Here is a 24,319-nt window from a genome sequence, read left to right as displayed (position 1 = left end):
ATTCCTGGCCTCTGCTCCCAATGCCAGCTGTAGTTACACAAAAGAGAGAACGAAAGACATGCACAGATTTCTAAACACTCTGGAATGCAGGGGTCAGTGCCGCTTGGGTTAAGACCCTCCACTTCTCAGAACTGTGACTATCACTATGAGATGCCTATATACTGTTATTACATTTATAGAGAGAGTTAACATCTCATGACGTCTCGGAGTGCTGTACCTCCTCTAGAGCCATCTTAATGCCACCTGGATTCTGCTCTTGTGGCTGAGGCAGGACATGGGGGCTGGGGGTGGGGCGGGGGGGTGGGGGGGGTGGGGGGGTAGTAGAAGGCTGGGGGCCAGGCTTCTGGAAGAAGGTCAGCTGGTTCACAGAATACACCTCCCACCATCACCAGTTAAGACCCACTCTGGTTTGTATGGTTCTGGCCCTAATTTATCCACATGTTCCCGTCACAGCAAGAGTTTGCAAGGAGCCTGGATCCCACTACAGGTGACCACATGGCATATGGATCCTCCTGCCCCCTTTCAGCCCAACGCCTATGAGGTAGGTGTTGCTATTTCATCTTATGCACAAGAAACCATGTCTTAGAGATACCAGTTAACCTGTCCAGGGTCAGTCTCAGAACTGGGGGCATCAAACCTGGGGTCCCTGCTGCTGAGACCTGGGCTCTGTTCACTGAACCCCAAATTGCTTTCAAGACTAAACCTCAAGACCTCCCCCAGACTCCTCCCTTTCTCCTTTGTTTTCTCAACAATAACTACCCGTTACTGTTACTGCCACCCTCGTGGGTCCAGTTCAGATAGACAGCATCAGGATCACTGAATTCATTTCCAGTAAACTTGTTGGAGAGGGGTAGGCAGCGGGTGAGTGGAAGGGCATGTGTGAGCTGGGGACTACGGTGGAACAGAGGACAGAGGAAGAGGCTTTGCTGGGGGTCCAGCCTGGACCCCTGTCACATGGAATTTGGCAGGCTGCATGGAAGGCAGGCTGTGGGATTAGGGTTCCTGCTTGAGGGATTCAAGGAAGGTTTCTTAAAGGAAGTCGGCCTTGGAAAGGGGACCGGGGGATTCCAGGCACAGCAAACCCCGCGCCGGGCAGAGCACAGCGACCAGCTGGCTTCCGGCCCTCTCCTGTGCCAGTGCTCCAGCCAGCTCGGCCACTTAACGCTCTGATGGTCAGCGCCCAGCTCAGAGGCTTCCTAGGGCTGGTGTCCAGCACCTCCGGTGGAGCCCCAGCATGCTCCCCAGCGAGGCGGGCCTCCTTTCTCTGCCCTCCCCGCCACCCTATGTGGCTGTCCGTGAGCCAGGCCCACCCCCGCCAGGCACGCCCCCCCCCCAACCCGGCTGCCTCCCCACTGCTCAGTGCTGCCCAGAAAGCCGCTCCCCCCAGCTCTCCCCGCTCCTCCCCCCAGGAAGCGCTGACCTCTCTGCGGTTCTGGTTCTGCTTCAGCCGTTGGTCCGTATGGTAACAGCGTTTGAGTTAAGTGCGGCGGATGTGAGCGGGGGAGGGAGCGCGTCTGAACTTGGGCCGGCGTGGAGCTTGTGGGGCCTCCAGTGTTTTAGCACAAAACCAAGCTATCTTGACAGAAGTAACAAAACCACATTGAAACTAGAGAGAAAACCCCGGTCACAAGCTCGCCCAGCCGGGCCCTCTTCTGTGAGTGCGTCCCAGACCGTTTCTCTGGTGAAACTCGGCAGGTGGTGCCGGTCGTGCTGATGGGGCTGCGGGGCTGTGGTCACCGGCTGCGCTGAGAGAGGGTTTCCGCGCCATCAGTCATCAGTTTAAAGAGGGCACGGCCATAGTTGTTCCCTCTGTTCAAAGAGTTGTGCAACCATCCCGCACGTAGAATATTTTCATCACCCCAAAGGAAATCCTCTGTCCTTTTATCAGGCAGCTCCATCTTTTATTTTCTGCTTGATGTTATTTCGCAAGTTTCTTAACTGCCTTGTCAGGTGACTGCCAGCAAGGGATGTAGGATGAACGGTGGTGTAGACTCCGGACCAGGAGCTTCCCGGAGAGGAGCGGGGACCCGGGGCAGTGATGGGGGCTGGAGGGTGGTGAAAGCCGGCAGTGAGGCTCGACCACCAGCGGGACTGGGGTGCAGAGAAGCCCCGGAAGCCGGATGGGCAGCACCGCGGACGGATGTGGCCGCGGAGAAGGTGCCTTCCTGGGGCGGGCGAACTGGGGCCGGGGGTGAGGTCAGTCACTGAGTGCGGGGAGGCGGGGCGGGCAGGGCCTGGGAAGGGCTGAGGATAGACTTGGTCTTGGACCTGCTGGGCTTGGGCCGGGTTCTCCTCGGGAGTCCGATAGGCGACAGGGGGCGCAGGGCAAGAATCTGGGGTTCAGCTTGGGGACCGAGCTCAACCGGGGTGACCAGGCAGCCGAGGAAGCGTTGGGGGGGGCGAGGCCGTGAAGATGCGGGGTGGGAGTGGGGGGCGGTAGGCCAGCGTTCGGAGGCCGAGGGCAGCCGCCGGGACAGCGCCCTCATCCCTCGCTGGGATGAGGAGCTCGCCCGAGGGACAGGCGGGGAGGAGCGAGCTGCCAGTCCGGTCACGAATCCCCAGCGCCCGGTGGCCGGACGGTGCGACCACTCCGACCGCCCCGCCGGCTAGGGCGCAGGGAGCGCGGGAAGCGCGGCTCTGCCGGACCCCGCGGCGGGCGGAGGGGGCGGAGGGACGGACCCGGGCGGGCTCGGCCGCTGAGCTGCGCCGCCCCCGCGCCGCGCCGCCCTCGCCCCGCCCGCCGGCCGGCAGAGCACGAGCCCCGGGCTCAGACGCTGAGGGGCAAGCGCGGGCCGGGCGCTCCGGGAAGCCAGGTGGGGCGAGCCCGAGGCGGGCCGGGCGGCGATGCCGCTGGAGGCGCAGGACGCGGTGTACGTGGCGCTGGAGCTGGCGCTGGCCGCGCTGTCGGTGACCGGCAACGTGCTGGTGTGCGCGGCGGTGGGCACCTCTACCGTGCTGCAGACGCCCACCAACTACTTTTTGGTGTCGCTGGCCGCGGCCGACGTGGCCGTGGGGCTGTTCGCCATCCCCTTCGCCGTCACCATCAGCCTGGGCTTCTGCACCGACTTCCACAGCTGCCTCTTCCTCGCCTGTTTCGTTCTCGTGCTCACGCAGAGCTCCATCTTCAGCCTCCTGGCCGTGGCCGTCGACAGATACCTGGCCGTGCGCGTCCCGCTCAGGTGAGGCCCCTGCCCCGGGGAACCCAAACCCTTCCGGCGGCGGGCGCGAGGCATGCGAGTTCCAGCCCGCAGCCTCCTGACCCACGTGCGCCGCGCAAGACCCTCTGGGCGCCTCGGGCGCGCGTCTGCTTTCTGGAGCCCGATTAGGGATTGCCCTGGGTCCCGGGGGCGCAGCCTGGTGGGGCAGCTCCGGTAAGGCTCCCGGCGCACAGGTGGGCGCCCGCATTCCCTGGGTTTGGTGGGGCCCTGGAGGCTCCAGGACAACCGTGGACGCTGGGACGCGCAGGGCAGAACGACGGGGCTCACGGCCAGACTTCGGGCTGCACCGACCCGGGGGAGGTGCCAGTTAACTTTGGGGAGCCCTGCGTGCTGCGCACGGACTCTAATCTCCCCCTTACACTTTAAAGAATTAGAAGGCTTCCCGGCTCTCTAAGACCGATAGCCCGAGAGCCTCGTGCTTTGTGTAACCTTGTCCCAGCCGCTGGGAAGGTGCCACCAGCGTTTCCAAACACCGGAGGACTTGAGGGTTGTTCTTGGTCCCACACTCCGAAGATGCAGGATTCGGGGATGGAGCGCGGCGGCAAGGGGAGTACAGCCCCACGTGCAGCTGCGAGCTTGAGAGCCCGGGTGTTACGCAGGGCTTAAGTGAAAGCACTTTCTCTGTCTCTGGTGCCTGGAGGTCGTTTGGCGTTTCTCAGTTGGGTGAGCTTGGGATCTCTTTGGACTAAGAACTGAGACAGGAAAACTGAGTCACGGGGTAGGTGGGACAGGAAGGAGTTACTCGCTGTCTGCCAAGTCTATGAGGTACTTTAAACTCCTATCCTTTAATCCCATCAGTAATTCCTGAGGTGGGTACCTGCGTCCTGTCGAGGGAGGAGGCTCAGAATGGCAGCTCTGGAGCAAGAGAGGGAGCAGGACCCGCTCAGCGCTGGGCCCCGCACTCTCAGGCGTGCCTGCCTGCTGCGTCCTGCTCTCTATCGGAGCAGAAAGCGGATTCTGCCTGCAGTGAGTTATGAGGGAAACCTGTTTGAGGGGAATTGACAAGGAATAACAAACACTCTCCCAGCAGGCTCACGTGTCAAGCCTCGTCCCTGTGCCCTGCATCTGGGTCCCAGCGGGAGTAGGAAACTCCTGCTTGGTGGGCTGTGAGCCTGCTGTCTCTCCGGGCCTTTCCACGTGCTGCCCCTTGGCCTGCAACCAGGACGCCCCTTCCTCAGGTGTGATAGAGCCCGGGAATTTCTGAGGTCCGGGGCTCACAGCACACTCTTTTTGTGGAGGTCCCTTTCCCACCTCCTGGTCCTCATGTTGGTTACTTGGTGCCCTTCTGGACTTTATGCACCCAGCAGGCAGCCACAGGCACCAGCCTCATCTGCTGGAAGCCCTTTGGGCTTGGCCCTGACAAAGGTCCAGAGAGACCTCTGCTCAAGCTTCAGAAAGCATCCCCCACGCCCGTGCAGCAGGAAGTTCCATGGGAGTTTGAATCTGTCAGTTCTTGTCCTGGTCTCTGCTGGGCGGCTTGAAAGAATGGGTGTGGGTGTGTTAAGGGGAAAGAACTGTGAATCACAGCCCCTGACTTCTCCTTTGCATCTGCTGAGGGCAGGAGGCAGGTGTGGGGAGGGCAGAGCAGCCCGTCCCACCGTGTCCCACCCCTGCCTTCCTGGCTGGCCTGCATGAGGTGTGTGTGACCCGTCCGGGCAAGGGGTGCCTCTGTTCCCCCCTCACCCTTCCCTCCCGCCCCCTACTTCCCCACGTGGCGCTAAGCCCACTCTCACAGGCTGGAGAGGTCCTCCTTGCTCCTGTTTCGGCACTTCCTGGCCCCTTGAGCTGAAATGGAGATTACAGGGCCCCACCGGGCCCTCCTGACTCAGAATCCATGGGGTGGGGTGTATCACCCCATGATTCCAGTATCAGAATTCACTGGGGACTTCTGGACCCACCAAAGTTTGAGAACTTCGGGGAGTCAGGGAGACTGGGAGCACTCCCTTGTTCACTAGCCCAGCTCCCAGGCAGCTCTGAGGCCCTCCCTAGGGTCATGGGAGTGAGGTTGGAAGTGAGCCTGTGAGGGAGGTATCTCCTGTAGGGGCGGCAGGAGCCAGGTGAGGGCCAGGAGCTCAGGCCCGTGTCTTACCTGGGCAAGAACAGTGTTTGGACTCACCCTCAGTGCCAGGTCACTGGTGCCCCAGGGCTCTGAGTGAGGCCCGCGTGGCCATGGTGGGTACAGCTCAAGAGTACAGAGCCCATAGTCCCATAGCGGCCCCGTTTTCAAGGCAGATACTGACCAGGGAGGGTTGCAGGAAAGGGGAGTCAAGGAGATGCTGGACACAAAGATGAGGCAGCCTCAGAGTGAGGGGCGCCTACACACAGGAGACTGTCCTAACTCAAGTCTGCGTGGTTCCTGATGCCTGCCCTGGCCCAGGGTCCAGGCGCAGTGGTGCTCAGGGGGCAGCAGGGATGGGACGCGGGGTGAGTGTGTGCCTGCAGCTGCTGGCTCTCACTTCACCCTGGGTCCATTTCTGGCTGGAGCACTTCCTCCTCCCAAATCTGATTTCCGGCAAGCCACACCCCAGGTCATTGCGGGACTGAGTGGTCCCCTCTGCCTGCCTGGAGGCCTGCCTCCCTGCTTCTGGACGCTGTTTCCCCAGGCTCTGCTGCTGAAGGAGGGTGTTTCCAGGAACACTGGGTTGGCTGGGTCGGTCAGCAGGATGGAAGGGTCTGTCTGTCTGTCCCTGGACCCTCCTGCCCCCTTTGCCATGTGGCGGCATCTGTTTTCTGGGAGCCTCACATGTCCACTCTGGGAGGGAGGTGTTGGGGAGTCTTAGCAAGACTACGTCTCTAGTGGAAAGGTGACATCCTTGGAGCTCCTTTTAAGTGACTGAACTGTAAGTTTTCGGCAGGGCATTCTGAGTGGCTTTTTGTTTTGTTTACATTTTTTTCCTTTTTAAAAATTGAGCTTTGTTGTTCTTGTTTAGTCACTCAGTCATGTCCGACTCTTTGTGACCCCCATGGGCTGCAGCACACCAGGCTTCCCTTTCCTTCACTGTCTCCCAGAGTTTGTTCAAACTCACGTCCTTTGAGTTGATGATGCCATCCATCTATCTCATCCTCTGTCATCCCTTCTCTTCCTGCCTTCAATCTTTCCCAGCATCAAGGTCTTTACAAAAGAGTCGGTTGGCTCTTTGCATCAGGTGGCCATAGTATTAGAGCTTCTACCTCAGTTCTTCCAGTAAATATTCAGGACTGATTTCCTTTAGGATTGACTGGTTTGCTCTCTTTGCTGCCCAAGGGACTCTGAAGAGTCTTCTCCAGCACCACAGTTCAAAAGCATCAGTTCTTCAGTGTTTAGCCTTCTTTATTGAGCTACAGTTCCCATATAGTAAAATTCAACTGTAATGTGATTTTTTTTATCTTTAGTATTTATTTTTGTCTATTTTATTTATTTGTGCCAGATCTTAGTTGCAGCACACGGAATCCTTAGTTGCGGCATGTGAACTCTTAGCTGGGGCATGTGGGATCTAGTTCCCTGACCACAGATTGAATCTGGGCCCCCTCTTCGTTGGGAGCATGGAGTCTTAGTCCCTGGACCACCAGGGAAGTCCCTATGATGTTTTAAAATATAGCTGGGAAAGAAGGTTTCAGTTCTGGGTTCCCCCAGCCCCACCTTTCCAGGGACTCCAGCCTTGGGTCCTTCTTTCTTCCACAGCAGGGCTGTCTTTTTCTCCCAGATCATTCCCACTGCGGTGGGTTGAATGGGGGCTCCCAGAAGGATGTCCGCATCCTAATCCCCAGAGCCTTAGATGGGAAAGCGTGAACATCAGCTCATGTAAGCCTTCAGGGAGGAGCTTATCCAGAATGACCTGGCTCCTGAGTACAGTCCCATCCCCATGAAATAGACAAACAGGGAGAAGCGGGGTCGTGTGGGGATGGAGGCAGAGACTGGAGTGGTGCTGGGCCTCCAGAACCCGACCTCCCCGAAGCCTCTGAGCTCTGAGTGCAGCCCTGCCCACACCATGATTCCAGGCTCTGGCCTCCAGAACCATAGAGGGTAAGTGTTCTTGGCTACCATGTAAGTTTGTGGCACTTTGTTACGTGGCCCCAGGAAACCCGTGTCATTATGCAAAAGTGCGAGACCCCGAGTCCCTCACTGCTCACCCCACCCATGTGCTGGCCGCTCCATGTTTCCTCCCCAAGAAGCTTCTCCACCACGACCTGCCACCAGGCTCTCAGCCTCCCTGTCCCACGTCACCATGGCGCCACCAAGTCATTCCTGTCAGTCAAATCTGAGGGTCCTTCCTGTGCCTCCTTGCCCGTATCCCTCAGCAGCTCTTGACTGGCTCCTGGGGGACCCCAACCCCGTCTCCTCCCGCTCCTCTCCAGCCATCTCCAGTCCGGAGGGCACCTGGGGTCCTGTCCCCTTGCTGCAGGTAGAGTGCGAGCAGTTGGACAGTCGTCCCTGGGGCTTCAAGGGAGAGGAGCCCCGAGAATCCGGGGTGAGGAGGAGAGGTGGGCTGTCCCCAACTTAGGCTGCCCTGAACCATGGTGACCGGCAGGCAGCCCCTCAGCAGAGGAGGGACAGAGTTTCTCCCAGCTGCAGAGTTTCAACAGCATTCACACTGGACTCTGGAAAGTGCAGGTCACCTTTGATCATGTGGAGAATGAGCGTGTGTAAAGGGGTGAGGTTAACTGCATTCTCGTGAGCTGTGACCACAGCTGTCTGTGGGGCCCTGGGTTGCCTTCACACCAGCTCACCTGCTGGCCGTGGTCACAGCAGAGGGACAGGGACAGACACGGGGGGACGGGTGTGGTCCACATTGGACAGGAACATGGTTGTGAGCAGCAGCTGCTCTTTTAACCTTTCCCAAGTGCTGGGTCCCCTGTGTGCCTCCTCTGGGTGAGTCCTTACAGCAGCCTTCTGGGCACTGTCCTGTCAGCCCCTCCTCCACAGATGGGGTGACCAGGGCTCCATCAGTCCAGGGCACACAGCCAGGATAGGGTGAGCCTGTGTCCCTGGAGGGAGAGGGTGTGGGTGGGCTGTCAGAGGACTCCCCTCACAGAGTGGTCCCTTCTAGGAGTGGACGAGGTTGCCAAGACAGAGAGGACCCAGTGGCTGAGGGCAGGGGAGCTGGCTGTGCCTTGGCCAGCCTTCGACCCATCACAGAAGGTGACTCAGCTGCCGGGACCAACGGGGGCATTTTGATCACCTTCCCCTTCTGCAGAGGCAGGAAGAGAGGCCCAGTCTTTCCTGATGCTTCTGATTCATTACTCTCAGGAACTGGGCTTCCCTGTGCTTCTTCCTGTCCCCCCGCTCCTCCTCCCCACCCCGGAAATCCATTAAGAGGTTGTGCTCTTGACCTCCGGAGAAGGCGATGGCACCCCACTCCAGTGCTCTTGCCTGGAAAATCCCATGGACGGCGGAGCCTGGTGGGCTGCAGTCCATGGGGTCGCTAAGAGTCAGACACAACTGAGAGACTTCACTTTCACTTTTCACTTTCATGCATTGGAGAAGGAAATGGCAACCCACTCCAGTGTTCTTGCCTGGAGAATCCCAGGGACTGGGGAGCCTGGTGGGCTGCCGTCTATGGGGTCACACAGAGTCGGACACGACTGAAGCGACTTAGCAGCAGCAGCAGCAGCTCTTGACCTCAGAGGCTGGCAGGCTGGAGACACTGCCCTAGGCAGCAGGAACTGCAAGAAGCAAATGTCCCTTCTCTGAAATAATTAAAGTTGGGAACAGACTGAGTGTGGCCTTCCAACTCACCAGGCTGACAAGGGGAGCAGTGCTGTTTCTGGAGGGCAGAGTCTGGAGTTTCCTGTGGGGGACAGATGGGAGGCTAGAGTGTTTTGAGCTGTGGTGGGGCCTGTGCCAGAGAAGCGGGGTTGCCGGGCTTCAGGGTAGGGGTCCCAGCTCAGCAGGTCCAGGGGAGCCCCGAGTTTGCCTAGAAGCTTGGATTTTGTCCTCAAGACACCATAAGTCCATGAAGGACTTGGTTCTGTTTGTTTTGTGTTAGAAATCAACCAGTGTGAAGAAGTCAGCGTTCAGAAGCACAGAGGGTTCAAAAGGCAAGCCCACACCAGCCACTCTGCCTGGGCGGCCCTCCCTCCTGGGTACCCCCTCTGCAGTGACCACTGGGTTTGTGCTGCCTCCTTTAACAGAACCTGTTGACTCTCTCCCATGCAACCCAAGCCCTCTTGCCCGGCCGTTCCCTTCAATTTCTGTTACATTTTGATTTTTTCCTGTGGATCCTATTTCAGCCTCTATTTCTAATGCCATCACTTGTAGGCAGTATGTGTTAGCTGTGGAGAAAAAGAAGGAAAAGTGTTCTTCCCCCGTCTCTCTGCCCCTGCTGTCACTCCATCTCTACCTCACTTTTGAGCAGGTATGTGGTTTCGCCTACTTGATAGAGGTTTCATTTTCGAAAGGTGATCCCTGCTGTAGTAAAGAGATTGAAACTGGGTAAAAGGTAAACTGTGGAAGTAAGTCACCCAGTCTGACCTTTGGTTTCCCACTTTGCCTGTGAGACACCTCCACTGCTTCTTAGTTTCCTTCTATAGAAATTACGTATTGAATACGTTTGTACTATACCATTGTTTTTACACTGTCAATGTTAATTTCTTCTGCGTTTTATTCCATACCTATGGTAAAGTTCCCTGCACTTTGTGGAAAAGTTCCGAAAGGTGGAAACAGGTATCTGGCATGTATAATATCATATTCTGCTCATGTGTTTCTCACTCATCCTGAGCAGAGCATCCAACTGGAGCAGAAATGCACGCCTGTCACTAACCCACCTTCTCCAGGTGCGTGCTTAGTCCCTAAGTCGTGTCTGACTCTCTGCAACCCCATGGACTGTAGCCCACCAGGCCCCTCTGTCCATGGGGTTTCCTAGGCAAGAATACTGGAGTGGGTTGCTGTTTGAGACGGTTCTAAAGGCGAGTCACTCAGGTTCTGTTTGTGGGTGCCTCCCACTGATCAGAATGGTGTCAGATTTTAGTCTGCCCCGTGTTTGGACCATGAGCTTCCCATTTGGAAATTAAGACAGCCTGGCTCCCACACGTCCTCATGGTGGAGGGTGCTGGCAACCATGTGGGTGTCGCCGTGGCTCTGCCTGTCGTGCTCTTCAGGTGGTTCTGCCATTTCTTGCCACCGCCCTGCTTGCTTTCCTCTTTCTGGGATCCCACATGTGTGTGTCTGTGTACCACCCTTAGGGATCATTTTTAGGACCTGGGTTCTTCCATGCCAAAAACATGGTTTCTTTCTCACATGTGGTTGGTGACTGGAATGGATGTGATCAGAGGCTAGATGGTGTTGCTTTGGCACCCAGGGTTGCTCAAGAAATCTGACGTGGGTGTGGGTGTGGTTCTTCTTTGTAACTCTTGTTTCCGTGGAAGCCTTTGGGATCCTTTGCTTTGCTTGGTGTCCTGAAATTGCATGAAGTGAAAGTGTTAGTTCCTTTGTCCATGGAATTCTCCAGGCTTGCTACTGGAGTGGGTTGCCATTTCCTTCTCCAGGGGATCTTCCCGACCCAGGGATCCAATGTGGGTCTCCCACATTGCGGGTGGATTCTTTACAGTCTGAGCCACCAGGGAAGCCCATGAGGTTGGCTCTAAATACTCACTTTCAGCTCTTCTCCTTCATCTGAGGATGACATCTTTCCAGTCTGAAGATTGAGGTTTTCTGTCAGCTCTGAAATCTTAAAAGAGAAGTTTTCTAGATTATTTTCTTATGTCCATTCCCTGTTTTTCCTTCTGGGGTTTTTGATAGGTGGAGACTTTCCCTCCTTGACTGATTTTGCCTTTTAGATGTCCTCTTACACATAAGGTTCCAGTGCTTACCTCTTCATTCTCCCCTGGATGAGTTCCTTGACTTCCCCCACCCCAGTTCTTCTTCTTTTTAATTTTAGCATTCATATTTTTCCTGTTGATTTAAGGTTAAGTTTCTGGACTTGACTTTGAAAGGCCAGTTTTGGACTCACGTGATTGAGATTCTTGCTGTGGCACAGACTATATATATAATCAAAACTCCCCCCCCCCGCCCCCCCGCACCAACCCTATCCTCTGTCGCTGGGTCTGGAGCTTCAGCTTGAGGGGAGGGTGGAGTGTCAAGGGATATATGCCCAGTGCAGAGGGAGGGGGGTGAGGCTGCCCCAGGCTGGCCAGCAAGCCTTTGCCTTGACCTCCACTCCTTCTCTAAATACTGTCTGGACCGTGCTGTCCGCGAGGTTGGAGCCTCTTGTCCCAGCCACCCTGTTTCGGATTCAAGGCTCCATGCCCCTCCCGACAATCCCATCTGCCCTCTGGCTTCTGGAAACTCACCAGATTCTCTGGCTTGCTGGGTGTGTCCTTCAACTTACGCTTTTAGGAGGGTTTTGAGCTTACTTCCTTTCTGCTGCCCTTAAACATGGTTTTCTGAGAAGTGACAATTAGGTGGGACTTGGAAGGCCAGGAGGGGCTTTTAATCAGGAGTTTGCTGAGGTCAGGTTTGCATTACTGAACAACCAGTCTGGCGGACGGCAGGGGCATGGACTGGAGGGCAGCCCACTGTCACTGGGTGAGAAGGAAGGAGCGTGGCTGGCGCAGAGGCCACGGAGATAGAGAAAGAGCCTAGGGATTCTTGAGGTGGGAAGCGTCTAGACTTCTCCACCCAGAAGAAGGCTGATGCCAGAGGCAGCTGGGAGGTCAGCAGAGTCCAGAGCAGAGGGGCTGCCAGGCTGACTGGACATCTGGACAGGAGCGGACCCTGAGGCCAGAGGTAGGCCCTGGGGTGACAGTCAGTGAGCAGGGCCAGAGACATGGCTGGTCAGGGCCAGATGGCCCGTGTATTCACTATGGTTTTTTTTAATATGGAGACTGTAAATATTAAATTTTGGTGCTGGAGAAGACTCTTGAGAGTCCCTTGGACAGCATGGAGATCAAAGCAGTTAATCCTAAAGGAAATCAACCCTGAATATTCATTGGAAGGACTGATACTGAAGCTCCAATACTTTGGCCAACTGATGCAAAAATCCACCTCATTGGAAAAGACCCTGATGCTGGGCAAGGTTGAGGGCAGGAGGAGAAGGGGGTGACAGAGGATGAGATGGTTGGATGGCACCACTGACTCAATGGACATGAATTTGAGCACACTCTAGGAGATAATGAAGAACAGGAAAGCCTGGCATGCTGCAGTTGAGGTTGCAAAGAGTTGGACATGACTAAGCGACTGAACAACAACACATCTCTATTGAAAGGCATCACAGGCAGGTGCTGTAGGCTGCAGCTGCCCCCACCCCAAGCCAGGTCTCTTTGGTGGCTTCTCTGCTTCCGCCCTGTTCCCGACACCAGCTCTGCACCCATACTGCCCCTCTTTCCTTGACCTGATGCTCCCTGCAGTGTCTGGGGCTGAGGCCAGCCTCCCGCCAGTTCTGGTCTCTCCTCCAGCCTCGCCCTCCCCTCCCTCTTTATGTGTCTGCTCTGCTTCTCAGGAACCGCCTCAGTTCCCTGGCTGAGGTCAGGCCTTTGCACCTGCTGTCCCCCTGCCTGGCACATTCTGAACCTGTGGGCTCCTCCTGACCCTCACGGCACTCTCTCTGTGAGGCAGCCTCGCAGCTTCCGTGCACGTGGGGCGCTTTCTAGATGATTCGTCTGTTAACGCAGGGCTCGTGCTGCTCCCTCAGCCTCCCCAGGAGGCGGCCCAGTGACTAGCCTGTGTGCTTGCGTGTGCACACGCGTGTGCTGGGGGACCTGCCCTGATAGGCGTGGACCAGCTTGTGGCCAAGATACGATGAGCCCATGGAAGGTGTCTTCAGGATAAAGCAGGGTAGAGCGGGAGTCCTGGGGTGACCCACAAGGAAAGGAAGGAGAAAAACAAGGTTGTGTTTCCAAGGGGAGACTTAGCTCTTAAGTTTGGCATTTTCTAAAATCATTAGAAATGTAGTTTTTTAATAGCAGGGACTTTAAAAAAATTACACAATGGATGTGTGTGTGTGTACATACATATACAAGCACACATATACCGTACCCATTCTGAAAATTTTAAAAAGTCCTTGCTATTAATGGATGTGTATATATGTCTCTGTACCTATATCTGTGTGCGTTTGTATACACACATATTTGTATCCATCTGACTCATCTGGTCTGTGGTTTCAGAAAGAATGAGTCATTCTGAACTAGTGAGTTTTTTTCACAACTTCTAAATTGCAAAACTAATATAAATCCCTAATTGCTTACATTTTACTACTTCTGCTTCCTCTGTCTTACACCCACCCACACCCACAGGCACAGTTATACTCAGGAGCTTTAAGACTGACATGATATAGTCTATAGTCAGATGCCCCAATTGCCCTGATCATGTTCTTTACAGTTAAAAAAAAAAAAAAAAATCCAGGTTTCCAGTAAAATGCCACGTGTGCATCTAATATGTTCTTTTGGCTTTGTTCATCTGTTTGTAAACATCTATTTCTTTGCCTGTACTGGGGCTTAGCTGTGCACCTGGGGTCTCTTAGTTGCGGCACCTGGAATCTAGTTCCCCTGCCAGGGATCGAACACAGGCCCCCTGGAGTGGGAGCTCAGAATCTTAGCCGCTGGACCACCAGGGAGTTCTGGTTTTCTTTCATCAGAAGAGTTCCTCAGCCTTTTTTCCTTCTCTTTCAATACATTGTTTTTGGTTTGGTTGTTTCCTTGCGATTAGGTCCAGTTTCTGGTGGGAACACTGCCTGCTTGATGTTGTGTCCATTTCCACCTGTCACAAAGGAAGGCGCTCGGGGTCCACCTGTCCGCTGCTGTCATTTTAGAGCTCACTTAGTTACAGCTGTGGCCACCAGGGTTCATCACAGTGAAGCTGTGCTTTCCTACCAATGATTCTTCTTAGATCAGTTACACCCTGTCAGATGGTAATTTTATTGTTTCTCAGTTGTTTTACTGTATCAGTTGGCTTTCTTCTATAGGGAAGAGGTTGCCTTTTCTTTGCTCTTCCTTACTTTTTTACACACAGTGGACTTAGGGAATGTTATTTTCACGTATTGTGTTACTGTCCATTCCTGCCCAGGCTTGGAGGATGGGAGCCTATTCAGGCTGACTTCTGCCTGAGTGTCCCCATTACGTTTTTTGAGCATGTCTTATGTTCTGGCACAGAAAGGTTTTCCAGGCTCCGGTGTGTGTTCTAGCATCGGAATCAGCCGTTTCTCCAAGGAGCCCTGCTTCCTTTCAGTGGAGAGCGGTGTCTAGGAGCCAAGATCTGGCTGGTGTGCTCGTGGATGCCGGAGCATCGTCTTTTCTGGCCCTTGGGATGAGCAGAGCGAGGAGAACTTTGTTTTGTTTTGTTAGATAACCACTTGGAAGAACTCTCACTGTCTCATTAATGAGCAGGATGATGGAGTTAATAAGCAGGTCATCATTTGGCAGCTGTCAGCGTAGTAACTGGTTCAGGCAAGAAGTCAATAGGTGATAAAACTCACTGATGGAACTTAAAGGAGGGCCAAGACACTCACCTCATGGACTCAGCTCGCCAGGCTCCTCTGTCCATAAGATTCCCCAGGCAAGAATACTGGAATGGGTTGCCATTCTTTTCTCCAGGGGATCTTCCCAACTCAGGGATCAAACCCGGGTCTCCTGCATTGCAGGTGGATTGTTTACCATCTGAGCCACCAGGGAAGCCCAGATATATTTACAAAATCTCAAAGTACATGCACCACAAGATATAACTCATCATAAACAGTGGAGCAGTTGTAGTGGAGAAGCCTAGTGGACACTCCAGTGACCGCTTTGCATCTACGTTACTGTCACCAGGATCCACATGCCTCTTGGTATCTAACTGGTTATGTGCGTGGTGACCGATGTGTTTGATAATTAATGTGACCGCTGTCCTTCCCCAGGCGGGGGGTTCCTGTCGTGTGAATGGGAGCACGTGTGCTGGGTGAACAGAAAGGTATTGGGGCGATGCAGGTGTTGTCTTGGTGGTGTTAACATCACTGGCTTCAGCAGGAGAGGAAAGACCCCTCAGTGTGACTGCTGTGCGGCCCAGAGGGGCCAAGGAGAGTAAAGCAGGACCCAGGTCTGGGCCTCTCTGCCTGCTGGCCACCCTGCACCTCCACCCCCACCCCGCTGGCACCCAGTGCGGTCATGGTCCCACTCACTCGCATCTCCTCGTCCAACTCCATCGTCTTGGCACCCGTCAGCCTTGCTCTCATTGCAGTTTTGCCAGGATTTCCATTAGACTTCCTGGTACATTGTTAATATTCACCGTGGCAGCTCTACCCCGAGAGACCTGCCCGCTGGGTGGTGAGAGTCACTTTGTTAGTGCTCTAGTTACAGCGCTTGGTAGGTTTTGAGAGGTCCATCCTCGCCCCTTGTCGTGCAAGTCCTGTTGTTATTTGTGTGTGGTTTTAGAGGATGAGAAATTTTCTAAGGATTATACATTGCTTCAGAGCAGAAGTATTTCTGTTACAGAGGAATGAAACTTGTGAGTGAGAATGAACGTAAAGAAAAAAGACGCTGAGCGAACAATCAGCAATTTTAAGAAGCAGGACAGAACTCCGTGTGTGTTTGCTTAGTGACCTGCATGCAGAAAGTGCTTCGTGCACATGATGTCTGGGATCAAAGGCCAGGCAGCAGCGGGGTGGGTTCCGCTGCCACCAAAGGCCCCATTTTTCTGAGAGCAGAGCTCAGACTCTCCCTGTCTGGACTCAGTGTCACTGCCAGGGACAGCTGCCCTTGAGGATCCACTGAACTCAGAGCTCCCTGAGTGCTGGGAATCCTGAGACAGTGGCTGGTCTGAGATGCAGGGGAGGAGGAGCTCTGCCCCAGAAATAGACCAGTGCTGGTTCAGCCGTGCCCGGCGAGCCCTCTTTCATGACTAACCTGCCGTTCACACTGCTTGTTCCCTTCTGTTGACTCCGGCCATGTGACTGTCTTGATCTGGCTCGTCTGTGGTGGGAGGGGCGGCTGGGGTGGGGAGGGTGTCCAGCACAGCAAGGGTTCAGTCACTTCCCAGAGCAGGACGCCCCCAGGACACCCTTCTGTGTGGCTGGAGCTGGTCCTGCTTGTCGGAATAGGGAAGGCACCTGTCTCCTCTGTCCATCAACTTCCACTTACTTGCCCTGCACTCGAGGCAGATGTAGGGAAGGACATGTTGCCTGCCTTTCAGGAACGGTTTGGGGACACATGAGGATGTCCTGAGACCAGAGGTGCACAGGGAGAAGGAGTGAGGGGTGGGCAGGGGGAAGCCGGGCATTCTGGAGAGGACAGAGGCCCAGCCGGAAGTGGGAGATGGGAGGGGACATGGGAGGAGGGGAGCGGAGCTCCCATGAGATGCTAGGGCCCCTGGGGGTCATCCCCGCAGCCTTCTGCCCAGTGCATCAACCCCTGCCTGCTCTCCAGAATCCCTGGCCATCCCTCACCTGCATCTGGGTCCAGGCAGCGCCGCCTGGATACTGACTGTCCTGCCATCGTGGGGCTGCAGCTCTGGTGCCAGTTATGCCTCTGCCTTAAATTCCGCCCCCCCGGGGGGTCTAGTTGTGTCACTAGCAGAAGAAAGTCTTTCTGCCACCTTTTAAGGACTGCCTACCAAGAGGGCAGCAGAGGCCTCTGCCAGTTCCCATGTGGCTGCCCGCGGAGTCGGGGGCGGGGAATCCCTGGCACCAGCAGCAGCTTTGGCAAGAGCAGAGGGCGGCTGAGCAGGGCTGGCTGCACCCACACTGGGCCTGTGGCTGGGTGAGCAGGCAGGTGGGGTGTGGGCGGGAGCTGGGATTGGGGGAAGAATCACAGGGTCCTGAGGAGGACAATACCTGCCTTGGACACAATCGGAATCAGATTGGCTGAGTGGCTTTGTATTCTCACTGTGGCTTTGGAGCTGCAGGCCAGTGTCCACCTCTGTGAGCCGGAAGTGGCAGCGATGACCTTGGGCGCGGGCTGAGCAGGACGCGCGGCCCTGCAGGTGGTGCTGCACTCAGGTCGGGGAGGCCGTGTTTCTGATGTGCTCTGTACAGCTGGTGGGGGCGGTCTGCAGGGACTTGTCTCCAGGACAGGTCGTCTGGCTGTGAGATTCAGAGGCTGCTCCAGCGGGGGTGTCTGTGTGTACAGTCCTTGCTGGCACCCTGCCCCACGCCAGTGTCTTCTCTCAAGTCAACCACCGGAAGTTTCCTAACTGCCCTGCTTGCCTTCTTGCTCTGCTAAACGCCATCTCTGCAGGGATCTCTATACCAGCACAGCATGCCTTGGGGCCCAGCCCTCCACCCCCTGGCCTCTCCCTGCTCTGGGGCAGCTGAGTGTCACACTTTGCCCCTCCCCGTGGCCTGAGGACGCCCCGCCTTGCTTGAGGTTGTTCACATTCTCTCCTGCTTCTCTGGGAGAGTGAAATCCCTTCCTGTCTGGAAGCCTTGCACATTCTGTTCTCTTTGCTTCTTGTTGTTGAGTTGCTCAGTCGTGTCCGACTCTGTGACCCCATGGACTGCAGCAACACAGGCTCCTGTGTCCGTCACTATCTCCCTAAGCTTGCTCAAACTCATGTCCATTGAGTCAGTGATGCCATCCAGCCATCTCATCCTCTGTTATCCCCTTCTCTTCCTGCTTTCAGTCTTTCCCAGCATCAGGGTCTTTTCCAATGAGTTTACTCTTCGCATCAGGTGGCCAAAGTATCGGAGCTTCAGCTTCAGCATCAGGCCTTCCAATGAATATTCAAGGTTGATTTCCTTTAGGATTGACTGGTTTGATCTCCTTGCTGTCCAAGGGACTCTCAAGAGTCTTCTCCAACACCACAGTTCAAAACCATCAATTCTTAGGTGCTTAGCCTTCTTTATGGTCCAACTCTCATATCCATACATGACTATTGGAAAAACCATAGCTTTGACTATACAGTCATCTGTGGGCAAAGTGATCTCTGCTTTTTAATACACTGTCTAGTTTGTCATAGCTTTTCTTCCAGGGAGCAAGCATCTCTTAATTTCATGTCTGTAGTGACTGTTTCCTCTGCTTAGAAAGCCACTCTTCCCAGTTTCCAGACCCTTCTCTCCTTCTCTGCCACTGTCTAAGAGGCTTCCCTGATGCCGTGTCTGAGCTCTTCCTGGCTTTCTCTTATCTGTACCCTGTTCATTTTGATTTGGCCAAATTCCTTCCGACTTGTGTTTGTGTGTTTACCTGTTTATTTTCTGTCTGTTCCATTAGCTCGGTCACCCACGAGGGCCGTGATTCTGTTCGCTGTGCCAGCAGAGTGCATGGCTCAAAGGGAGAACGCTGAATGAAATAATGAACCACTAGAGGAGAAAGGCCGTGATGGGGTTCACAGAGAAGGCTGTGACCAGCGGCTCCCCAGATGAAGTTAGCTGCTTTTTCTCATCTAAGACAACTGAGCATGAAAGTTATTTTTCACAGGCAGGATCCAGCAGTTTGAGAAGTTCAGACATGGTTGCGTTCCAGCTGTTTTGAACTCTGGCAGGAAACCCCCACCCCCACCCGCACCCCCGGGACCCTTTTGTGTACAGAGGATTCTAATGTTGCTCAGACACAAGTGAAGTTAAAAAAGCAGCATAATGTGGTGCGAGGAACAGGGGCCTCAAGCCTGAACTTAGCTTTGGTCTTTGGTTCTTATATATTGCCTTTGTTACCTAAAAACTTTGTGTATATCTTTCCTCATTTGTAAAATAGAGAAGTTGGACTAGACAAGATAAAAATCCCTTCCAGTTTGTATAAGCATGCTTTTAGCTGCAGGTAACAGTGACTTTTAAGCAGTCGACTGTCGATTCTCTCTTGAGCTAGAATATGGAACCGTGGTGGTTCTAGAGTTGGTGTAGGGGTTAAAACACACCATTGAGAACCTGGACTCTCTCCTTACTTCTGCTTTGCCATTAGCCTTGTTTTTCAGGCTCCTGCCTCATGGTCACAGGATGCTTCACAGCCTCCTGGAAAAGCAGAAAGGGATGGGCATGGGAGAGGAGCTCTCCTCATGGGTCTCTCTCCTTTTACCATGTAGTCTCTCTTGGAAGTATTCTAGCAGACTTTCTTTGTCTCATTGGCTAAAACCACCTCCTGTAGCCACCCCAGTCCATGACTGAGAGAGAATTTGCTTGCCCTGATCTAATTCATCCCCGGGGCTGGTCTGCACTCAGCTGTATGCACTTCAGAAAAGCAGAGGCGTGAGGGCAGGGCCGCCGCAGAGGCTGCCTCGTGGGCCTAACGTTCTGTGTTTAAGAGTTGTGTCTGCAGGAGGCGGCCCTGTTACCCTGCAAGGGCCTGACTACGTTCTTCACATCCCTGGTGCAGTCATGGCCGGGAAAGATATTCCTGTAAGAAATGGCTTTACATTCCTAAACGAGGAGGGAAGCAGAGGGGAGTTGGAAATAGATGCAGCTGAATGGCAGCTGCGCCCGCAGGTCCTTTGCCATCAAGGCCCCTCAGCTGAGCTGCCTGTTGCTGAGAGCAGAGATGAGGGATTGTTGCCGATGGGAGGCGAGACCTCCCCAGTGGGCCAGTTCTGCTGCCCATCCAGGCCCCAGCATCGGGCGTTCCTAAGGAGCAGGCTCTCTAAAGCTGTCTGGTAACAAGTCAGAATGTGTGTGTGAGCTCATCACTAATGTGCCAGGCACTTCACTAGCTCCTGGGGATGCTGATGCAAAGGGACGAGGTCCGAGTCCTTAAGAGGCTGGATGTTCTAGTCGAAGGGCAGACACCTGTAACATAAACAAAGCTCTGTGACAGGTGTGTGTCAAAGCTCTGTGACAGGGGTGGAGAGTGGGCGTGGCCCCCTCTACACATGAGCTGAGCTGGAAAGGAGGTGACCTTTGAGACAGCAGCTGGGCCAGGAGGCCGCTGTGGGGAGCCACAGGCCAGGGGCACATGGGGCCATGGCCCGAGGCTCTTTGGGCCACACGGACAAGTGTGGGCTTGGTCCCACAGCAAAGGAGATCGGACACTTTCCATAGACAAGTCCCAGGATAACGTGTACCGTTACTGCCCAGCTCTCTTCCCAGAGGTTAATGATTTTATTTCATCTTTTTCCAATACATTATGTCGAATACATATTAGGGACCACTTATGAATAGCAAAGTTTGTCTTTGCTATAAACTGTTGTTTTAGGCTAGTTGATAGCAAAATGTCCAAAACGTCTATTATGATTTCTAGAGATTTTAAGTAAGAGTTAATGGTCTAAAAGTTACTTTAAAAAATTTAATACTTGCTACATTCCTTCCCAACTTTTATCAGCTTTGCTGAGCTGAGACAGCCAGGGATGCTCCCAGAAGTGTTCTCAGCATTTCCCCAGGGAGTTCAGTGCAGGAGGTGGGGGGGTGGAACAGTTCTTCCTGGGTGTTTGTGGGAGACCAGTCTTCTCGCCCAGAGCCACCAGGTGGAGCTGCCTGACTCAAGGGGCCTCCAGGCCTCACTTCTCAGGTTCTTGTTCAAGGGCATCTTATCACACCTCACCTTCCGCACTCTGCTTTTTCCTTTTATATTATGCGTCTCCTTCTAACACACCATGTAACTTACTGATGTTTGTTTTTCATTCTGATCTGTCCTCCTACTAGAACTAAGTCCCTGAAGAGCAGGGGTCTTTGTGGGTTCTGTTCCCTTGTGTATCTTGGCCCCCTATACTTGTGTCTTGTAGGAGATCTAGACCCAAGGTTGGTATCTGGGTAATCAAAAAGCAGCCTTTAAGAATTTGTCACTTGGGACTTCCCTGGTGGTCCAGTGGCTAGGACACCATGCTTCCAAACCAGAGGGTCCAGGTTTGATTCCTGGTCAGGGAACTAGATCCTGCATCAGTTCAGTTCAGTTGCTCAGTCATGTCCGACTCTTTGCGACCCCATGAACCACAGCACGCCAGGCATCCCTGTCCATCACCAACTGCCGGAGTCTACCCAAACCCATGTCCATTGAGTCAGTGATGCCATCCAACCATCTCATCCTCTGTCATCCCCTTCTCCTCCTGCCCTCAATCTTTCCCAGCATCAGGGTCTTTTCAAATGAGTCAGGTCTTCGCATGAGGTGGCCAAAGTATTGGAGTTTCAGCTTCAACATCAGTCCTTCCAATGAACATCCAGGACTGATCTCCTTTAGGATGGACTGGCTGGATCCCCTTGAAGTCCAAGGGACTTTCAAGAGTCTTCTCCAACACCACAGTTCAAAAGCATCAATTCTTCGGCACTCAGCTTTCTTTATAATCCAACTTTCACATCCATACATGACTACTGGAAAAACCATAGCCTTGACTAGATGGACCTTTGTTGATAAAGTAATGTCTCTGCTTTTGACTATGCTATCTAGGTTGGCCATAACTTTCCTTCCAAGGAGTAAGCATCTTTTAATTTCATGGCCACAATCACCATCTGCAGTGATTCTGGAGCCCCCAAAATAAAGTCAGCCACTGTTTCCCCATCTATTTGCCATGAAGTGATGGGACCAGATGCCATGATCTTAGTTTTCTGAATGTTGTGCTTTAAGCCAACTTTTTCACTCTCCTCTTTCACTTTCATCAAGAGGTTCTTTAGTTCTTTTTCACTTTCTGCCATAAGGGTGGTGTCATCTGCATATCTGAGGTTCTTGATATTTCTCCCAGCAATCTTGATTCCAGCTTGTGCTTCTTCCAGCCCAGTGTTTCTCATAATGTACTCGGCATATGAGTTAAATAAGCAGGGTGACAGTATACAGCCTTGACGTACTCCTTTTCCTATTTGGAACCAGTCTGTTGTTCCATGTCCAGTTCTAACTGTTGCTTCCTGATCTGCATACAGATTTAAGAGGCAGGTCAGGTGGTCTGGTATTCCCATCTCTTTCAGAATTTTCCAGTTTATTGTGATCCACACAGTCAAAGGCTTTGGCATAGTCAATAAAGCAGAAATAAACGTTTTTCTGAAACTCTTGCTTTTTCGATGATCCAGCACATGTTGGCAATGTGCTCTCTGGTTCCTCTCTCTGCCTTTTCTAAAACCAGCTTGAACACCTGGAAGTTCACAATTCATATATTGCTGAAGCCTGGCTTGGAGAATTTTGAGCATTACTTTACTAGTGTGTGAGATGAGTGCAATTCTGCGGTAGTTTGAGCATTCTTTGGCACTGCCTTTCTTTGGGATTGGAATGAAAACTGACCTTTTCCAGTCCTGTGGCCACTGCTGAGTTTTCCAAATTTGCTGGATATTGAGTGCAGCACTTTCACAGCATAATCTTTCAGGGTTTGAAATAGCTCAACTGGATTTCCATCACTTCCACTAGCTTTGTTCGTAGTGATGCTTCCCAAGGCCCACTTGACTTCGCATTCCCAGAAGTCTGGCTCTAGGTGAGTGTGAGTGATCCCACCATCATGATTATCTGGGTGATGAAGATCTTTTTTGTATAGTTCTTCTGTGTATTCTTGCCACCTCTTCTTAATATCTTCTGCTTCTGTTAGGTCCATACCATTTCTGTCCTTTCCTGAGCCCATCTTTGCATGAAATGTTCCCTTGGCATCCTGCATACTGCAACTGAAAGATCCTGACTGCTGCAACTAAGAGCTGGCGCAGCCAAACGAATATTTAAAAAAAGAATTTGCTACTTGCTCTCCTTGACCATTATTTATCATCAGAGGTGAGTTAGTAAGAGTGAAAATCTTGTTGAAGCAAAGCTGTTTATACATTTGACTGTCATCAGAGTTGCAGACAAAAGCCCCTAGCACCCTCTGAGTGTGGACCTGAGGCTGTTGGGGTCAAGTCCTGGCACAGAAAGCAGACATGGTGGGGTGCTCTGAGTTTTCTGTAACAGACCATGTCCTTTTGAACAGGTATAAGAGTCTGGTCACTGGGGCTCGAGCGAGAGGAGTCATAGCTGCCCTCTGGGGCCTGGCCTTTGGCATTGGCTTGACACCATTCTTGGGGTGGAACAGCAGAAAAAGTGCCATCAACTGCACGGAGCCGGGGGATGGAGCTGCGAACGTGACCTGCTGCCTCATCAGGTGTCTCTTCGAAAACGTGGTGCCCATGAGCTACATGGTGTACTTCAACTTTTTTGGCTGCGTCCTGCCCCCACTGCTCATCATGCTGGTCATCTATGTCAAGATCTTCCTGGTGGCCTGCAGGCAGCTACAGCGCACAGAGCTCATGGACCACTCAAGGACCGTCCTCCAGCGGGAGATCCACGCGGCCAAGTCCCTGGCCATGATTGTTGGCATCTTTGCCCTGTGCTGGCTGCCAGTCCACGCCATCAACTGCGCCTCGCTCTTCCAGCCAACCTGGGCCAAGGAGAAGCCCAAGTGGGCGATGAACATAGCCATCCTCCTGTCGCACGCCAACTCGGCTGTCAACCCCATCGTCTACGCCTACCGGAACCAAGACTTCCGCTACACTTTTCACAAAATCATTTCCAGGTACATCCTCTGCCAGACGGATGTCTTCAAGAGTGGGGAGGGGCAGGTGGGGTCGCAGCCCACTCTCCAGCTGGGCCTATGACCCAGGCTCTGGCCTCTTCCAGGAGAAGGCTCAGTAACAAAGGGATGGGGCACGCTTGGCCAGTTCTCACTGGAAAGACAGCAACCCTCACAGGCCAGCTGGTTGCCTCTTCTGGGTGCTTCCCTGGAGATTCCAAGTACCTCGTTAACATGTGACTACTACTTCCTGAGGTTGACAAATGTATTTATGGCTCTCTGGCTGCTTTGTGTGGATGATGCTCATGATATGAATGGATTGTAAAAGTATGTTTTGCTTTTTTTTAAGAGTCTGCCTCTTTTATAGTAGAAAATGATCAAAACTATTTTACTGTGACATACTATGAACTATAATACAAATTTTTTTTAACTTGGAGGCAATGGGAAAGGTTGGACATGTTAAAAATAATACCTATTCTGAGGAAGGTGACCAGGAAAAGTAAAAGTATTAATCTTCAACCAAGAGACTGCTGTTTTAGGGAAATGACAGGCTTGTAAGTTCTTACATAGAGCATCACAGCAGGCTCGACAACGCTGTGCTCCATGTACAGCACCCCACCCCAGAAGCAGCTGGAGAAGCGGGGTCCTCCACTACCAGGCTCCAATCCCCTCCCAGAGCTAGGTGGTGATTTTTATGTCTCTCCCAAGTTCAAGTTTGGCCATGATGCTGGACCCCAAAGTGAAAATTTTACTAAGGTGGGTTATGTAACTGTGTTTCTGTATGAGGTGAAATAAAAATAAAAACTTAACATGTTCTGGGTGTTGTGCCAGCTTGCTGCAGAGCTCACCT

General features: G+C 53.4%; 1 protein-coding gene across 1 annotated transcript; it reads left to right on the top strand.

Moving 5' to 3' along the window:
• On the top strand, positions 2,196 to 24,280 carry ADORA2B (adenosine A2b receptor). Its single transcript, XM_005694239.3, has 2 exons — positions 2,196 to 3,179; positions 22,891 to 24,280. The coding sequence occupies exons 1-2, from the start codon at positions 2,845 to 2,847 to the stop codon at positions 23,552 to 23,554; spliced, it is 999 nt and encodes a 332-aa protein (XP_005694296.2). The 5' UTR covers positions 2,196 to 2,844; the 3' UTR covers positions 23,555 to 24,280.

The sequence above is a fragment of the Capra hircus genome, chromosome 19 (assembly GCF_001704415.2).
Source record: "Capra hircus breed San Clemente chromosome 19, ASM170441v1, whole genome shotgun sequence".
NCBI lineage: Eukaryota > Metazoa > Chordata > Mammalia > Artiodactyla > Bovidae > Capra > Capra hircus.
Note: the sequence above shows the minus strand (reverse complement) of the source record. Positions and strands in the feature narration are given on the sequence as shown.